This window comes from Budorcas taxicolor, chromosome 2, assembly GCF_023091745.1.
Source record: "Budorcas taxicolor isolate Tak-1 chromosome 2, Takin1.1, whole genome shotgun sequence".
Taxonomy (NCBI): Eukaryota; Metazoa; Chordata; class Mammalia; order Artiodactyla; family Bovidae; genus Budorcas; species Budorcas taxicolor.
In genome coordinates, this window is record NC_068911.1 from 54,841,216 (window position 1) to 54,861,661 (window position 20,446).

A 20,446-nucleotide genomic window follows, 5' to 3' on the forward strand; every position below is an offset into this window, starting at 1 on the left:
TCCAGTGTTTTTTATCTTATTTATTGCATTATTCATTTTATATTGACTCTTTTTTATTTCTCCTAGGTCCTTGTTAAACCTTTCTTTGGTCAACACTGAAATAAGATTGATTATATTCTTTGGAGCCAAAGATGGAGAAGCTCTATACAGTCAACAAAAACAAGACCAGGTGTTGACTGTGGCTCAGATCATGAACTTCTTATTACCAAATTCAGACTGAAATTGAAGAAAGTAGGGAAAACCGCTAGACCATTCAAGTCTGACCTAAATCAAATCCCTTATGATTATACAGTGAAAGTGAGAAATAGATTCAAGGGACTAGATCTGATAGATAGAGTGCCTGATGAACTATGGAATGAGGTTCGTGACATTGTACAGGAGACAGGGATCAAGACCATCCCCATTGAAAAGAAATGCAACAAAGCAAAATGGCTCTCTGGGGAGGCCTTACAAATAGCTGTGAAAAGAAGAGAGGTGAAAAGCAAAGGAGAAAAGGAAAGATATAAGTATCTGAGTGCAGAGTTCCACAGAATAGCAAGAAGAGATAAGAAAGCCTTCTTCAGCAATCAGTGCAAAGAAATAGAGGAAAACAACAGAATGGGAAAGACTAGAGATATCTTCAAGAACATTAGAGATACCAAGGGAACATTTCATGCAAAGATGGGCTCGATAAAGGACAGAAATGGTATGGACCTAACAGAAGCAGAAGATATTAAGAAGAGGTGGCAAGAATACACAGAAGAACTGTGTAAAAAAGATCTTCACGACCCAGATAATCATGATGATGTGATCACCAATCTAGAGCCAGACATCCTGGAATGTGAAGTTAAGTGGGCCTTAGAAAGCATCACTATGAACAAAGCTAGTGGAGGTGATGGAATTCCAGTTGAGCTGTTTCAAATCCTGAAAGATGATGCTGTGAAAGTGCTGCATTCAATATGCCAGCAAATTTGGAAAACTCAGCAGTGGCCACAACACTGGAAAAGGTCAGTTTTCATTCCAATCCTAAAGAAAGGCAATGCCAAAGAATGCTCAAACTACCGCACAATTGCACTCATCTTACATGCTAGTAAAGTAATGCTCAAAATTCTCCAAGCCAGGCTTCAGCAATAAATGAACCGTGAACTCCCTGATGTTCAAGCTGGTTTTTGAAAAGGCAGAGGAACCAGAGATCAAATTGCCAACATCCACTGCATCATGGAAAAAGCAAGAGAGTTCCAGAAAAACATCTATTTCTGCTTTATTGACTATGCCAAAGCCTTTGACTGTGTGGATCCCAAGAAACTGGAAAATTCTGAAAGAGATGGGAATACCAGACCACCTTTCTGCCTCAGGAAGCAACAATTAGAACTGGACATAGAACAACAGACTGGTTCCAAATAGGAAAAGGAGTACATCAAGGCTGTATATTATCACCCTGCTTATTTAACTTATATGCAGAGTACATCATGAGAAATGGTAGGCTGGAAGAAACACAAGCTGGAATCAAGATTGCCAGGAGAAATATCAATAACCTCAGATATTCAGATGACACCATCCTTATGGCAGAAAGTGAAGAGGAGTTAAAAAGCCTCTTGATGAAAGTGAAAGAGGAGAGTGAAAAAGTTGGCTTAAAGCTCAACATTCATAAAATGAAGATCATGGCATCTGGTCCTATCATGTCATGGGAAATAGATGAGGAAACAGTAGAAACAGTGTCAGACTTTATTTTTTGGGCTCCAAAATCACTGCAGATGGTGATTGCAGTCATCAAATTAAAAGAAGCTTACTCCTTGAAAGAAAAGTTATGACCAACCTAGATAGCATATTCAAAAGCAGAGACATTACTTTGCCGACTAAGGTCCGTCTAGTAATGGCTATGGTTTTTCCAGTGGTCATGTCTGGATGTGAGAGTTGGACTGTGAAGAAGGCTGAGCGCTGAAGAATTGATGCTTTTGAACTGTGGTGTTGGAGAAGACTCTTGAGAGTCCCTTGGACTGCAAGGAGATCCAACCAGTCCATTCTGAAGGAAATCAGCCCTGGGATTTCTTTGGAAGGAATGATGCTAAAGCTGAAGTTCCAGTACTTTGGACACCTCATGCGAAGAGTTGACTCATTGGAAAAGACTCTGATGCTGGGAGGGATTGGGGGCAGGAGGAAAAGTGGACGACAGAGGATGAGATGGCTGGATGGCATCACAGACTCAATGGACGTGAGTCTGATTGAACTCTGGGAGATGGTGATGGACAGGGAGGCCTGGCGTGCTGCGATTCATGGGGTTGCAAAAAGTTGGACACGACTGAGCGACTAAACTGAACTGTACTGCTTGGGAACAGGGGGTTTCCTGAGGCTCGATCCCACCTTTGCGTATGATGAAGCCTCCTTCCTCATGACGTTTGCCACAAGCGGAGCTCCTCACGCTGGCTCCTGGCATATGACCAGTTCCAGTTCAATATCACATCTTCAGTTGAGGCTTTTAAATTTCTCTTGTGATAGAACATAGAATATTTGACATTTAATACATATTTGAAGTGTAAAATTCAATGGCATGACATTCACAGTGTTAAGGAATCATCACTGCCATTTCCAAAAATGTCTCAGTAGTCCAAGTAGAAACTGCCACAATAAAGCAGTAATTGTAGGCAGTGATCCCCATTCTTATCTACAACCCCTGTTCCTGGTAATGTTTAATCTACTTTTTGTCTCTATGCATTTGCCAATTGTATACAATATGTAATTTAAGTAGAATATATTTTTGTCCTGAATCTGGATTATTTCACTTATTTAGAATAACATTTTAGAGGTTCGTTTCTGTTGCCACATGTATCAGGGCTTAATTCTTTGATGGCTAAATAATATTCCACTATATGTATATATCACTTTTTTTGAGTACATTCATCTGTTGATAAATAGGTGAGTTGTTTCCACATTTGGCAAATAGTACTGCAATGAGTGTTATTGTACAAGTGTTTGAGTTCCCATTTTCAGTTCTTTTTGGTGTATATATAGGAGTGGAATTGCTGAGTCACATGGTAATTCTTGGTTTAGCTTTTTGAGGAACCACCATTACCACAGCAGCAGCAATTCCCTACAACAATTTATGAGTATTCTGTTTTCTCTATGTCCTGGTGCACTCAATGTATTTTTTTTTTTTTTCCCCTTTTAAAAAAAGTCATGTTAGTATGAATGAAAGTAAATGATTGTTGTTTTGATTTCAGTTTCCTAATAGTTAATGGAATTGCATGTCTACAAAATCTTATGGCCATTTTTATATCTTATGTGGAGAAATGTCTATTCAAGTCAACACCCATACTTTAATTGTTTTTGAGTTGCATGAGTTCTTTGTATATTCTAGACATTACACCTTTATTAGATACTTGATTTGATAATATTTTCATCTATTCTACAGGTTGGCTCTTCACTTTCATGATAATATTCTTTGCAGATAAGTTTTTAATTTTTGAGTCTAGATTTGTTGCTCATGGTTTTGATGTCATATTCAATAATCCATAGTCAAAAATATAGGATCATAAAGATATTTTCCATTTATTTAGTCCTTTTAAAATTTCTTTCTGAAAATTATAAACGTTTTATTATGTCTTACACCTCCCTCTTGATTGATTCTTATTTAGGTGATATTGTGGGAACTGCTCTAAATTTGAGGGGGGTATTTATTTTAGGTATATAGAAATACAATAGACTTTTAAAATTTATCTTCTATCCTATAATCTTGCTGAATTCACTTATTAGTTCCTGTAGCCTTCTTGTGGATCTTCTTTGGGGATCTCTAGTCATATCTGCAAGCAGAGATAGTTTTATTCTTTTCTCTCTCACTTGGATGCTTTTCATAATTTATTGCCTAATTGCTTTGGTAAAAAAAAGTTCTACTATGATGTTGAATAGTAGTGAATGAAGCAGGGCATTAGAAACTTCCCAACAGAGAAAAATCCAGGACCAGATGACTTCCCTAGTGAATTATACGGAGCACTTAAATGGGAATTAACACCAGTATTTCTTAAACTTGTCCAAAAATCAAAAGGAGGAAGGAACATTTCCTAATCTATACTATGAAGCCAGAATTACCCTGACACAAAGCCATATAAGGACATCACAAGAAAATAATTAAATACCAATATTTTTTATGAGTGGAAGTGAAGTCACTCAGTCATGTCTGACTCTTTGTGACCCCAGGGACAGTAGCCTACACCAGGCTCCTCTGTCCATGGGATTTTCTAGGCAAGAGTACTGAAGTGGGTTGCCATTTTCTTCTCCAGGGAATCTTCCCGACCCAGGGGTTGAACCCAGGTCTCCCACATTGTAGACAGACAGTTTACCATCTGAGCCACCAGAAAAGTCCTTAGGAACAAAAATGCAAAAATTTTCAACAAAATACTAGCACACTGATTTAATTTAAAAGGATTAGAAAATGCAAGAAAGTTCAACATGGACAAATTAATCAATGTGATCCACTGTGTTATTGTTTGAATTGTGCCTCTTCCAAATTCATATTGATTTTCTAACCTCTCACCTTTTTTGAAAATAGGGTCATTGAGAGTGTAATTTTGTGTTAAGATGAAGTTGTACTGGACAATGGTGGTACCTTACTTCAATACGATGAGTGTTATTGTAAAAGGAATACCATATAAAAATCCAGGCATACACAAGGAAAATCCATTGTGAAGATTGGAGTTAAACTGCCCAAAGCCAAAGAACTACCAGAAGCTAGAAGACAGGCTTAGAAAATATCTTTTTCTATTTCCTTCAGAGGGAGCATCGTCCTACAAAACACTTTGATCTTAGAATTCAAGCTTCTAGAACTGTGCAGCATTTCTGTTTTTTAAGCCATTCAATTTGTGGTGCTTTGTTACAGTGCCTAAGTAACCAATTGGGACTAATTTAATAGATTGAAGAGGAAAAGCCACATTAACATCTCTATTGACAGAGAAAAAAGGCATTGGACAATAATTACTACTATTTTATGATAAAAAAAAGTTCAGAAAAATAAAAATAGAAAAGAACTTTCACAACATGATAAAGGGGATTTATTAAAAAACACACAGCTAATAAAATTATACTCAATGGTGAAAAATGGACCCCACTCCAGTACTCTTGCCTGGAAAAATCCCATGGATGGAGGAGCCTGGTAGGCTGCAGTCCATGGGGTCGCCAAGAGTTGGACACGACTGAGTGACTTCACTTTCACTTTTCACTTTCATGTATTGGAGAAGGAAATGGCAACCCACTCCAGTGTTCTTGCCTGGAAAATCCCAGGGACGGGGGAGCTTGGTGGGCTGCTGTCTATGGGGTCGCACAGAGTCGGACATGACTGAAGTGACAGCAGTAGCAGATAAAAGTTTATAAATTTTCATTTTTTTTCAAAAACACAAATATATGATTTCATAGGTTTTATTGTTTCTCTGGTGCATATTTTACTTTTCTTCATTCTAATCTTTTTACTTCACTGTGTCTGCTAGCTTTGGGTTTATTTGACTCTTTTTTTCTAGTTTTTTGAGGTGTAAAGTTAAGGTTATTGACGTGATCTTTCTCCTTTTTTAATGTAGATATTTACAGCTATAAATTTTCTTCTGGGCACTGCCTTTGCTACATCCCATAAGTTTTGCTATGTTGCATCATTATTTTTTATTTACTAATAAGGATATTCTAATCTCAGATTTCTTCTTTGACCCATTGGTTAAGAGTATGATGTTTAATTTCCACATATTTGTGAATTTTCCAATTTTTCTTAGTGATGTCTATCATTATTCCAGTGTTGTCAGAAAAGATACTTTGATTTAGTCTTTTAGAATTTATAGTAATTTGTTTTGTGGCCTAAAGTATGATTTATTCCAAAGAATATTCTGTGTGCACTTGTGTGTACTTCCTAGGTGGAGTGCTTTATTTCTGTTAGGTTTAATCAATATGTAGTTTTGTTTTAGTCTTTTACTCATTGATATTCTGTATAGAAGTTCAATTCATCAGGGACGTGGTGAATTGCAAGAACTGTTGCTTCTTTGAGCCATCACTTCATGGGAAATAGATGGGGAAACAGTGGAAACAGTGTCAGACTTTATTTTGGGGGGTTCCAAAATAACTGCAGATGGTGACTGCAGCCATGAAATTAAAAGGCGCTTACTCCTTGGAAGAAAAGTTATGACCAACCTCAGTTCAGTTCAATCACTCAGTCATGTCCAACTCTCTGCGACACCATGAACTGCAGCATGCCAGGCCTCCCTGTCCATCACCAACTCCCGGAGTTCAATCAGACTCATGTCCAATGAGTCAGTGATGCCATCCAGACATCTGATCCTCTGTGGTCCCCTTCTCCTCCTGCCCCCTATCCCTCCCAGCATCAGAGTATTTTCCAATGAGTCAACTCTTCGCATGAGGTGGCCAAAGTACTGGAGTTTCAGCTTTAGCATCATTCCTTCCAAAGAAATCCCAGGGCTGATCTCTTTCAGAATGGACTGGTTGGATCTCCTTGCAGTCCAAGGGACTCTCAAGAGTCTTCTCCAACACCACAGTTCAAAAGCATCAATTCTTCGGCGCTCAGCCTTCTTCACAGTCCAACTCTCACATCCATACATGACTACTGGAAAAATCATAGCCATGACTAGACGGACCTTAGTCGGCAAAGTAATGTCTCTGCTGTTGAATACGCTGTCTAGGTTGATCATAGCTTTCCTTCCAAGGAGTAAGCGTCTTTTAATTTCATGGCTGCAGTCACCATCTGCAGTGATTTTGGAGCCCCCAGAATTAAAGTCTGACACTGTTTCTACTGTTTCCCCATGGCCTATAGCATATTTAAAAGCAGAGACATTACTTTGCCAACAAAGGTGCGTCAAGTCAAGGCTATGGTTTTTCCAGTGGTCATATATGGATGTGAGAGTTGGACTGTGAAGAAGGCTGAGCACCGAAGAATTGATGCTTTTGAACTGTGATGTTGGAGAAGACTCTTGAGAGTCCCTTGGACTGCAAGGAAATCCAACGAGTCCATTCTGAAGGAGATCAGCCCTGGGATTTCTTTGGAAGGAATGAGGCTAAAGCTGAAACTCCAGTACTTTGGCCACCTCATGTGAAGAGCTGACTCATTGGAAAAAACTCTGATGCTCAGAGGGATTGCGGGCAGGAGAAGAAGGAGATGGCAGAGGATGAGATGGCTGGATGTCATCATCCACTCGATGGACGTGAGTCTGAGTGAACTCCGGGAGTTGGTGATGGACAGGGAGGCTTGGTGTGCTGCGATTCATGGGGTCGCAAAGAGTCGGACACGACTGAGCAACTGAACTGAATATTTTCTTTATATATTTTGGGCCTCTATTTTGTGGAGATATGTTTATAATTGTTTTATTAATGAATAGACCCTTTTATCGATATATAATGTCATTTTTTGTCTGTAACAATGCCCTAAAATCCATTTTGTCTGATAATAATATAGCCACCTCATGCGAAGGGTTGACTCATTGGAAAAGACTCTGATGCTGGGAGGGATTCGGCGGGCAGGAGGAGAAGGGGATGACAGAGGATGAGATGGCTGGATGGCATCACTGACTCGATGGACGTGAATCTGAGTGAACTCCGGGAGTTGGTGATGGACAGGGAAGCCTGGCCTGTTGTGATTCATGGGGTGAGAGTCGGACACGACTGAGCGACTGAACTGAACTGAACTGAATATAGCCACTGGGCCTATTTTTGGTGACTATTGGCATGCAGTATCCTTTTCCATCCTCTACATCTATTTGTTTCTTTGGCCCTAAAACAGTCTCCTGAGGCGCTATGCTTTTATTTTTTCCTACTACAAGACTCTGCCTTCTAATTAGAGAATTTAATACATTTACATTCAAAGTAATTACAGAGAGGGATTTTTCCATTTAATTATTTATTTTTTGTATCCTTTACAGATTTTTTGTTCCTTCATTTGCTTCATCACTGCCTTCCTTTGTGTATTGTTACTTTTTTGTCATGATTCCTTTGTTTATCTTATATTTTTATTGTGTATACATTTTTTAGATGTTTTATTTGTGGATACTGTGGAGAGAATACATTTACAAGTTTATACCATATAATTAGAACTGGTATCAATATAACATTCAGTTCAGTTCAGTTGCTCAATCGTGTCCAATTCTTTGTGACCTCATGAACTGCAACATGCCAGGCCTCCCTGTCTATCACCAACTCCCAGAGTTTACCCAAACTCATGTCCACTGAGGCGTTGATGCCATCCCACCATCTCATCCTCTGTCGTCCCCTTCTCCTGCCCTCAATCTTTCCCAGCATCAGGCTCTTTTCAAATGAGTCAGCTTTTCGCATCAGCTGGCCAAAGAATTGGAGTTTCAGCTTCAGCATCAGTCCTTCCAATGAACACCCAGGACTGATCTCCTTTGGGATGGACTGTATGGACATCCTTGCAATCCAAGGCACTCTCAGGAGTCTTCTCCAACACCACAGTTCAATAGCATCAATTCTTCGGTGCTCAGCTTTCTTCACAGTCCAACTCTCACATCCACACATGACCACTGGAAAAACCACAGCCTTGACTAGATGGGCCTTTGTTGGCAAAATGATGTCTTTGGGTATATACCTAGAATTGGAATTAATAGAATACATGGCAATTCTATGTTTCACTTCTTCAGGAACTGTCAACATTTTCCATGGTGGCTGTTGGAATCCCTTTTATACTTTTTACTTCTTTATTGATACTCTCATTTAGTTCATGCCATGTTTTCCTGATTTCCTTCAGTGTTTGTCCAGGTTTTCCTTTGGCTTTTTGAGCAGATTTAGTGTAATTGTTCCATGATCTTTATATATTACTCTAAAGTTTGGGCTTCCTGAGGGAGGGTTTCTTAATGTTTATTTTGTTGTTTTAGGGGATATGTTTTCCTATTTCTTTGTATTCCTTGTGTGATTTTTGGGGGCTGATTTTGTTGTTGTTGAAAACTGGAACTTCATGATTCATAATATGGTAACCCTGGAAACCAGGTCTCCATCTTTTCCAGGTTTTTTTGGTTTGTTTGTTTGTTTTTGATTGTTGAAGGCTACAGTAGCCCATTTGTTTAGTGAATTTCTTAAACTGTAGTTTCAAAGGATGTATTTCTTGTCTTCTGTGGTCACTGAAGTCTGTTCCTTGTGTTAGGCTAGAGTTTTAACAGAGGTTCCTTCTAGAACAGCAGAAGCTGAAAAGCATACATCCTAGTCTTTGCAGGATCTATGAGGGGAACTACTTTAAATACCTAGCTAGGCTTAGCTAGCCTAATGATTGGCTTGAAGTGAAAGCTTAAGGTGTTTCATATCTTTTCTGAGAATGAGTTTTGCTGTGGGCATATGCATAGCTTTCTGTATTCCTCTCATAGAGGCTTCTGAATGTCTTAATTTCTTAATGAAATGACATGAATTTTGTTCCTCAGATTTTGGTATCTGTTTTATGTTTCCATCATATTTTACCACCTAAGCATCTGTGAGTTGTTAGCTTGGCTTGCAGTTTTTTTGAGTGATGTCTATTGCCTTTCTGCTCTGAATTCCCAGTTAGGTTGAACTGGGAACAAGTACTTTGCCACTATTTCATGCTGCTCCCGGATAGTTTGTAACAGACAAACAACAATTTTCCAAGGAAGTCTGCTCTGCTCCTTCCAGTAGCAGGGTCCAAGGACTTACACACAAGGAATGAGAGTTTCTTTCTTTTAGGACTGCCCCTGTGCTGGTGAGAGAATGAGCAAGGACAAATAAAAACATCATACATTTTTGCTACCATTTTTCCAGTTACCTTTTTCTTGATTCAGTGTTTGATTAGTTACTATAAACATTTAACTGTTTCACAAAGTTCTGAAAAGTTGTATTTGACAGTTTTTGCTTGTCAGGTGTTTCTGTAGGGGGATGGGAACATTGAGCTGCAATCTAGACTGATGTTGAGAGATTTACAAAAATGTGACTACCAAATGTTCTGAAAATATGTCTGGATCCATTTTGACTGGCTATTTCTAAGGTAAGAACAAATTTTTACTGAAAATTCAACTTAAAATTAAAGCTTGATGTAACTTTCTTTTTCTAATTCAAGGTAGCTTGTAGCAGAATGTACATGTGCCTTTTCAGAAATGTATTCAATAATAAAATTACAAAAAAGATGAATATTTGAACCTTATGTATAAATTTTTTGTAATATATTTTGAAACTTTTTTAGTAAAATTTCATTGCTTGTTTGGCCATACTGCATGACTTGTGGGATTTTTGCTCCCCAACCAGGGACTGAACCTGGACCACAGCAATGAAAGTACCAAGTGCTAACCACTGGACTGCCAGGAACTCCCAAAATTCATTGTATTTAGAACTATTTTTAATATTTTTAATATCAAAATATCTTTTATTAGCATTAGTATCTTTAATATCAAACTCAGTTAATTTATGGTTCCCAAATTTTCATAGTACATGAGTCAGGACACTACTACCATGGGGTCTACCTGGCTTACCATCTTGTTCTGTGAAATCTGTGAGCTAAGGATGGTTTTATAATCTGTTTAATCACTGAAAAAATAAAAGATGTTTTGTGATGTAAAAATTTTAAACTTCAAATTTTACTTTTCATAAACAGAATTTCCAGCCATATTCACTGGTTCATACATTAACTATGGTTGCTTCTGTGGTAGGAACCCATAATGTAATAGTTCTGACAGAGACCATTATACCCTCCAAAAGTATGACGTTCACTATCTAGCCCTTTCTGGAAAAGATTTGCCAACCTCTGTATTAGTACAGCAGAAATGGAATAAAAAACCTGAGAAATTATTCCCATGCTTTATGGATTTAAAAAATATTTTTCTGTATCAAAAGTTCATTACATATAGAAATTTAAGGCTACTACAGATTTCATCAGGTAATATACATTTCTTCAACTCAGTCTTTGATATTTTTAGTATCTTTTCTAATATTATCTAAACAGCTACAAAGTTTATTCAACACATGACATGTTATAGAAACTTTTCTGGATTAAGGTTTTTCCTAGAATTTAAATTTATGAATAATTTAAATCACTTTTCCCATAATTTTGACAGCTTCAAGAATTCTGAACTTTATGCTTCTTTTTATACCTCAGTTGGAGAAAATTGGAAATTTCTTTCATCATTAAAATCTTATCAGAAAGTACATTACTCTTACATGTTAAATCTTTAATTAGAGAAGTATGTGAATCAGAGTGCCTTAGAATCACTTTTTCCATAATTTTGGCAACCTCAAGAATTCTGAACTTTATGCTTCTTTTTCTACCTCAGTTGGAGAAAACTGAAAATTTCTTTCATCATTAAAATCCTACCAGAGAGTGCATTACTCTTACATGTTAAATCTTTAATTAGAGAAATATGTGAATCAGAGTGCCTTAGAATCAGATTTGCTAAAGATTTGCTTATTTCCTTATCAACTTTTGAAAACATGGATGAGAGCTTTGATTAAAAATAATTTACAGTAAAACTTTTTTATGTTAAAAGACAACCTGAAAGCATGGGATTTTTAAAGCTGGGGACAATCAGTGATTTGTTTGGATGACATTTATAAGGATACACTCTACTGTCAATTTATGCACACTGGTAGAATTAGTTCTCCTGAAAATAGTTTTGATTTGGACTGGCAATCATTTCTTATCAACTATCATTTTTAAAAGATCTACATCTATAGTGTATATGATTTTGTATGATCTTTGAGATCAAATAATTTATAAGAAATTTCATCATCACTTGAATATAAAAATTCTTTATAATTACATTTTTTCCTCTAGAACTATCTGTCATAACATCACTAAATTTATTAAAGAAAATCCAATTGTGTAAAACAAAATTTTCTCTGATGTTTCTGCTTTAATTCTGGCTACTGTCAGGAATATTATATAGAGAAAAGAGAAGATATCACATTCTCTGAAAATGTATGAGTCAGCACTGGGATAGATAATGGTGATGACTGACATTCTGTACTGTTTGGTCCATCTTTTGGATCTTTTCAAAAAACTTTTAGAACCCAGGAGCAAACATGCTGAATAAATTTGGATCCATATCACAAAGTAGCAAGTTAACAGATATTAAAAAAAATTCCTCTATCACTGTACTAATGATCCATCTTGTTAAGTTTTCCTCAGTACTTTTTATGTTCTTACAAATAGAATCTTGAGATCTATGTTCATACAAGGTATCTATATAAAGAATTTAACAACTTTGCCAACAATTTGTTTATTGATGTTATTTTATACAAAAAGGTACCTTGTCTGAAAAAGGTTTTTAAGGAGAGGGGTCATCTTATGTATATACAATGGTTTATCCACAGTGATTCTTCTTGATGGTTCTTTATCAATAGTTACATATTTTCATTTGGCAGGTGTTTTATAAACTGATGAAATTTTACCTGTAGTTGCTTAGAGATACTTCTTATTTGAACATACAAATACATCTTTTCTAGTGAACCAATCAGTTTCATATCTGTGTCAGAGAATTCAGCTTGAGTTTTATCTCAGCTTGCTGACTATTTTGGTGAACATACCCTCTGGAAATTTAATAGGAAAAAATTCAAGTTCATTTTCTGGTGGGTAATGAGGGCTGACTGATTTACTTGATATACTTTTTGTCTCTTTATCTTCATGGCATGTATATAATACCAGCACTCAGCATCTCCTTATACCAAAATTCTAATCAGAAGCATTGCCAAAATTTTGTTACTCAGGTCTCTATTTCTCTTGCTCTTAACTTTTTGCTCAGAATTATAGGAATCGTCTTATTGGACACTATATTAATGTTTTAAAAAACATTTTATTTTCTTAGGGAAGTAAGCACAGTAATATCAGGTATAAAAACTTCAATGCTCATTCTGGTGAGGTGGTGAGGAAGATTTGGAAATATTGGTGTTAATATTTCGAGAAAACACCTTTGACAGAGCTGAAGATACCTTTGCCAGCATTTTAGATCCTTGTTTGGGAACATCAGACCTGGAAGTTTCTGTGGACAAAGCAAAGAAGTATCGATATTTATTAGACATTCTAGTTGAGGCAGTAATACCATAGGATTAATGATTTGATGTTCAGAAATTGACATTTATAAAATAAATTATGGAATTTAAAAAATATTCACAAAGATTCTGTTGATTTGATCCTTCTAACACCCCTGTGAAGGAAACAGAATGATATCCCTATTTTTGGATATGAATCTTGATGAAGTCAGAAACCCTGCCTAAGGTCATGTTAACAGAAAGTCATCCCATTTCCATAGGGTCCAGCTTTCTGCCTCTCATGGCATCATTATACTTGCTCTACTCTGATACTTCTCTAATCAGGTGTTCAAAGAATACCTTTCTTTTTCTAGCAGAAGAACCTCTGAAAAAGTAATGAGTTAAACTCACATAGAGAGTACTGATAACTTTCAACTTTATACAGCGAGACTGTCTATTTCAGAGTGCTCAGTTGAAAACAGAAGTGCATTAAAACTGCTATTATTTCTCACAACTTTGGGTAAACTTTTAGTTGACTGACTTCAAGTGATTTCTTTTGTCATGTGAAAGAAAACTGTATGGATAATAAGAGTTTCCATTTGGAATTATTGTTCTGTATCACATGGGATTTGGAGAAGGAAATGGCAACCCACACCAGTACTCTTGCCTGGAAAATCCCATGGAGGGAGGAGCCTGGTAGGCTACAGTCCATGGGGTCGCAAAGAGTCGGACACAACTGAACGACTTCACTTTAACTTATCACTTCTTCAGGGCATGGACTCTTCAGTTCAGTTCAGTTCAGTCACTCAGTCGTGTCCGACTCATTGTGACCCCATGAATCACAGCATGCCAGGCCTCCCTGTCCATCACCAACTCCCGGAGTTCACACAAACTCATGTCCATCGAGTCAGTGATGCCATCCAGCCATCTCATCCTCGGTCGTCCCCTTCTTCTCCTGCCCCCAATCCCTCCCAGCATCAGAGTCTTTTCCAATGAGTCAACTCTTTGCATGAGTTGGCCAAAGTATTGGAGTTTCAACTTTAGCATCAGTCCTTCCAATGTCCACCCAGGACCGATCTCCTTCAGAATGGACTGGTTGGATCTTCTTGCAGTCCAAGGGACTCTCAAGAGTCTTCTCCAACACCACAGTTCAAAAGCATCAATTCTTTGGTGCTCAGCTTTCTTCACAGTCCAAATCTCACAGCCATACATGACCACTGGAAAAACCATAGGCTTGACTAGACAGATCTTTGTTGGCAAAGTAATGTCTCTGCTTTTGAATATGCTATCTAGGTTGATCGTAACTTTCCTTCCAAGGAGTAAGCTTCTGTTAATTTCATGGCTGGAATCACCATCTGCAGTGATTTTGGAGCCTCCAAAAATAAAGTCTGACACTGTTTCCACTGTTTCCCCATCTATTTCCCATGAAGTGATGGGACCAGATGCCATGATCTTCGTTTTCTGAACATTGAGCTTTAAGCCAACTTTTTCACTCTCCTCTTTCACTTTCATCAAGAAGCTTTTTAGTTCCTCTTCACTTTCTGCCATAAGGGTACTGTCATCTGCATATCTAAGGTTATTGATATTTCTCCCAGCAATCTTGATTCCAGCTTGTGCTTCTTCCAGCCCAGCGTTTCTCATGATGGACTCTGCATATAAATTAAATAAGCAAGGTGACAATATACAACCTTGACATATTCCTTTTCCTATTTGGAACCAGTCTGTTATTTCATGTCCTGTTCTAACTGTGGCTTCCTGACCTGCATATAGGTTTCTTGAGAGGCAGGTCAGGTGGTCTGGTATTCCCATCTCTTTCAGAATTTTCCACAGTTTATTGTGATCCACACAGTCAAAGGCTTTGGCATAGTCAATAAAGCAGAAATTGATGTTTTTCTGGAACTCTCTTGCTTTTTTGATGATCCAGCAGATGTTAGCAATTTGATCTCTTGTTCTTCTGCCTTTTCTAAAACCAACTTGAACATCTGGAAGTTCATGGTTCATGTATTATTGCTGAATCTTGGATTGGAGAATTTTGAGCATTACTTTACTGGGGTGTGAGATGAGTCAACTGTGCAGTAGTTTGAGCATTCTTTGGCATTGCCTTTCTTTGGAATTGGAATGAAAACTGACCTTTCCCAGTGCTGTGGCCACTGCTAAGTTTTCCAAATTTGCTGGCATATTGAGTGCAGCACTTTCACAGCATCATCTTCCAGGATTTGAAATAGCTCAACTGGAATTCTATCACCACCACTAGCTTTGTGTGTAGATATTCTCTTAGAGAATATCGTATTAAAATTTAACAAAATGTGTATGTTATATGTAAAGGCAGAGGTGAATATTTACATACTTTTATGAAAACTTATGATAGGATGTGATAGGACATTGAAGCACACATGATAGTAAAAGCCCATCTTTTCCTAATTCCAGTTCATGCCAGAATTCATGACTATACCTCTTATAGTTACTAGATTTGTTTTTTCTAGCCAGGTGATCTTCTATGGTTAAGCTAATATGTTGTTTAGTCACTAAGTCATGTCTGACTCTTTTGTGACCCCATGGACTGTAACCTGCCAGGCTCTTCTGTCCATGGGATTCTCCTGGCAAAAATACTGGAATGGATTGCCATTTCCTTCTCCAGGGTATCTTTCTGACTCACAGATCGAACCCAGGTCTCCTGTGTCTCCTGCACTGGCAGACAGGTTCTTTACATCTGACCCACCTGGGAAGCCCCTTAAAAGCTAACACAGCTAACAGCAAATTTAAAGTGAAAAGTGAAAGTGTTAGTTGCTCAGCTGTGTTCAGCTCTTTGTGATCCATGGACTATAGCCTGGCAGGCTCCTCTATTAATGTAATTCTCCAGGCAAAAATACTGGAGTGGGTTGCCATTCCCTTCTTCAGGGGCTCTTCCTGACCCAGGTTGTTCAAACCTGGGTCTCCTGCATTTCAGGCAGATTCTTTATCATCTGAATCACCTGGGAGGTCCAAGAAAGCCAACAGAATAAAGAATAATTTAAAAAAAAAAAACAACAACTATGTTTAGGTTTTTTGTACATGTCCGGTTGGGCAGTCGTGTCCGACTCTTTACAACCCTATAGACTATGGCCCACCAGGCTCTTCTGTCTGTGGGATTTTTGTTCAGGCAAGAATAGTGGACTGTGTTACCATTTCCTTCTCCAGTAGATCTTACCAAGCCAGGGACTGAACCTAAGTCTCCTGAGTCTCCTGCATTGGCAGGCAGATTCTTTACCACTGAGCCACCTGGGAAGCCTCTGTTTAGATTTTTACTGTGCTATTGTTTTTTAAATTATCTAAAAATTAAAAAGGAAAAATCCAAAATCTGTAGCAAAAAGACAGACGTATGGATGAAAGAGAAAAATGTACATTCTGAAAAGGAAAGATAAAAATTTTTCTAACATGACTGAGGCATTATGACAAGGCTTCTGAAATTCTCATTGGAGAGGTAAGGGTTAATGTTCTGAAAACTTGGTGGTCTTGTTAAAAATGCAGATTTATGGGCATCATTACTCCAAGATACTAATTTAGCCAGTCTATAGAGGGTCTGGGAATCTTCATGATCAAAAAGGTATTCTGGGTGGTTCCAGTGTTGTAAAGCAGTTTCTAGAAACACACCAAAGACTGCCCAAATCCATATTCACTATTAGAAGACTGGTAGGTGGCTCGTGTACTAAGTTAAAAGCATCATTCCCAGAGTGAACAGTGAACCCTTGTGTTTATCAATTAATAGTTCTTTTTACAACAAAACTTAAACTATCTTTGCTCATTACCCACTAAGGACCTAGTTCTGGGATGCAATGGCAACTGTATGGATCTACAGTGTAGAGGGAAGAAAGAATGTAGGATAAAAGTAAGAAGATATGTTTTTAAACTCTAAAAGCTCTCCATCTGTTGGCTGTATAACCTCCAATAGTTATTTATCTTCATTTCTCATTTGTAAATTATGGTTCTAAGACTTGCAGAGGGAATATTATATGGTGTAGGAGATATAAACAAGTTTTGTTTCATTTATCAGGTGTTTTGAAATTACATCATAAAATCTGAAAGTCAGAACTTTTTACACAAAACTGTCTCTACTTTCTTCTGAAAAATGCTAAGATCTGAATTAGAAGGCCTGGCAAGAAGCCAGCATGCCAATGACTGGACCTGTGTAACAGCTCCCTTCTTTAGATGGGGCATGCCATGGATCCCAGCTCAAACTACTGTTCTTGTTTGTCACTTACTTAGCTCCTGTGATCATTTGAGTATATCAGCTATGGTCATGCTTAATGAGCTCAGGCTTTGAAGTCTGGCAGATCTGTATTTGAACCCCAGTGCTGTAACATACTTGCTTGGGGTGACCTTGAGTAAGTTATTCTCACTTTTTCTTTAATAAAATGAAGATAGCTGATACCTAATCAATGTTAGTTCCATTACCTATTACCTCATTGGTTTAAGAATTGCATAGTAAACTGCAAGTGGAAATAATATCTTAATATTTATATATAATATTTGTATTTTTATGTATAGCTATCTCATATTGATAACATGCGTCAAAGCTGCAAAGGAGAAACAACTCATTCTAGAAGTAATGTTAAAAGCATAACATATTTTGTACCTGAAATGACTTCTTTTGAGGGATTCACACTGTGAAGAATATTCTTGTTTCCTTCAAAAATGGTGATAAACTGCAAGACAAAGCAAAGTACTGATTCAACCTTTTATTAGATATTATATACTAGAGATATCTAGAAATCCTCAAGAGATGTAGCATAATCATTATAGCACTTTATATGACTTCTGTGTTCAGCAGTTACAATTATTCTCTGAGAATCATACATTTTGCCAATTATATGGCTAGGATTGACCCTTATCATAGATATGAACCTTGACTACCAAATATGATACTCAGGTATCATAACAGACAAAAAAATTATCAGCTTTGTCTCTCCCTCCTCTTCTTTGGGATAAATTGCAATGAGTAGTAAGTTATAGATTATTTTCTGATAATAAAGAAAAGAGAAGGAAATAGATGTTTAACATATAACTCTTCATGGGAAATAGATGGGGAAACAGTGGAAACAGTGTCAGACTTTATTTTTTGGGGCTCCAAAATCACTGAAGATGGTGACTGCAGCCATGAAATTAAAAGATGTTTACTCCTTAGAAGAAAAGTTATGACCAACCTGGATAGCATATTCAAAATCAGAGACATTACTTTGCTGACTAAGGTCTGTCTAGTCAAGGCTATGGTTTTTCCAGTGGTCATGTCTGGATGTGAGAGTTGGACTGTGAAGAAGGCTGAGCGCCGAAGAATTGATGCTTTTGAACCGTGGTGTTGGAGACTTTTGAGAGTTCCTTGGACTACAAGGAGATCCAACCAGTCCATTCTGAAGGAGATCAGCCCTGGGATTTCTTTGGAAGGAATGATGCTAAAGCTGAAACTCCAGTACTTTGGCCACCTCATGCAAAGAGTTGACTCATTGGAAAAGACTCTGATGCTGGGAGGGATTGGGGGCTGGAGGAAAAGGGGACGACAGAGGATGAGATGGCTTGATGGCATCAGCGCCTCAATGGACATGAGTTTGAGTCAACTCCGGGAGTTGGTGATGGACAGGGAGGCCTGGTGTGCTGCGATTCATGGGGTCGCAAAGAGTCAGACACGACTGAGCGACTGAACTGAACTGAACTGAACTGAACTGAACTGAATATAACTCTTAGCTTTCTTTTATGGAAATCTTTGCTGTTTCCGAAGAGAAGTCAAGTGGCTGTGTGGATCTAGTGCAGGGAACATGGCTCAGATACTAGCTTTATTCCATAGGACTTTATCTTTGAATGCAAAAGAAGCAGTTTCCCCAGAAAGGCGTGAAGTACCCTGGGACAGACAGGTAGCAAGATTTCATTGTAGCTATTTTCGAATGCTAGTAATTTAAAAAGGAAATGAGTCAATGAAGTAAGGCTTAATATATGTAACACAAAATGCCTTGTGTATAGATTATGCAAAGACCTCCAGATATTAATGAGTTCTACCACAGTTCCTCCAAGAGAATTTGAGGCAGAGTTTGAGATATTTTGAACAGGACACTTGAAGAATAAAATGGAGCAGAGACTGTGTAAAGAACTTATTCTCAGCATTGGCTGCACAGTAGAATTATCTATGAAAAAAAATATGAATCCCTGGGTCCCATACCACCATGGAATTGAAGTCCCTGAGGGTGGGGCAGATATTGATACTAAAGAAAAACACATGACTCTAATGTGTGAGAATTAGAGTTGTAATACCTATTCTATAAGAAGGAAGCAGATGCTACCATGTGTCTCAGATGAATAAATATACTTAAGTTCTGCTAAGAACTTCCAGTATTACATCAGATTCAAGAGTATTTGCTGTTACTTCATGGAACATTGTTAAAATAACCTTTTTAATAAAAATATATAGGTTCTTTTTTTTTTTTTAAATATGTAGTTGTTTTACAATGTTGTGTTAGATTTTGCTATGTAGCTAAGAGAATCAGCTGTACCTGGATCTCATCTTCTTTGGATTTTTTTTCCCCTTTTAGGTCACCAGAGAACACTGCTATACAGCAGGGGCTCATTAGTTATCTGTTTTGTACATGGCAGTGTATGTATGGCAGTCCAAATCTCCAAACTCATCTCAACCCTCACTTCCCAGCCACCCTTGGTAATCATAAGTCTGTTTCTACATCTGTGTCTCTATTTCTGCTCTGCAGATAAGTTCATCTGTACCATTCTTCTAGATTCCACATGTAAGTGACATTATACAATATTTGTTTTTCTCTCAGATTTACTTCACTCTGTAGGACAATCTCTAGGTCTATCCATGTCTCTACAAATTACCCAATTCCATTCCTTTAGATGGCTGAGTAATATTCCATTGTATATATGTTCCACACTGTCTTTATCCACCCCTCTGTTGATGGACATTTAGGTTATTTCCATGTCACATCTAGTTTAGACAGTGCTGCAAGGAACATTGGGGTGCATGTGTCTTTTGATCATGGGCATTCTGACTGATGTGAGGTGATATCTCGTGGATTTGATTTGCATTTCTCTAATAATTAGTGATGTTGAGCATCTTTTCATGTGTTTGTTGGCCATCTGTATGTCTTCTTTGGAGAAATGTCTATTTAGGTTCTCTGTCCATTTTTTGGTTGCATTATTTCTTTGATATTGAGCTGCATGAACTGTTTGTATATTTAGGAGGTTAATCCTTTGTCAATTGCATTGCAAATATTTTCTTCCATTCTAAGGGTTGTTTTTTTGGTCTTACTTATGGTTTCCTTTGCTGTGAAAAAGCTTTTAAATTTAGTTAGGTCTTATTTGATCTTTTTGGCTCACCTCCTAGAATAATGAGAATGAAAACAAAAATAAAGCAATGAAGCCTGATTAAATTTAATATCACTTAAAGTTTTTATTTGAAAATTTAAAAATATTGCCTACGTTGGAGTTGGCATCTTTGTCCTTTCCCTTTAAAGTTATAGACACTGTCTTAGTTCTTTGTATG

The 20,446-nt window shown here is 37.5% G+C and overlaps 1 protein-coding gene across 1 annotated transcript in view; it reads right to left on the reverse strand.

The window, feature by feature from the left end:
• Window positions 1–12,798: 12,798 nt before the first annotated feature.
• FSIP2 (fibrous sheath interacting protein 2) overlaps window positions 12,799–20,446 on the reverse strand; it is a 141,922-nt gene continuing 134,274 nt past the window's right edge. Inside the window, exons 22-23 of the mRNA XM_052652838.1 lie at window positions 17,540–17,609; window positions 12,799–12,938 (exon numbers count right to left, since the gene is read on the reverse strand). Coding sequence (XP_052508798.1) covers window positions 12,799–12,938; window positions 17,540–17,609 — 210 coding nt within the window. The remainder of the gene's footprint in view (window positions 12,939–17,539; window positions 17,610–20,446) is intronic.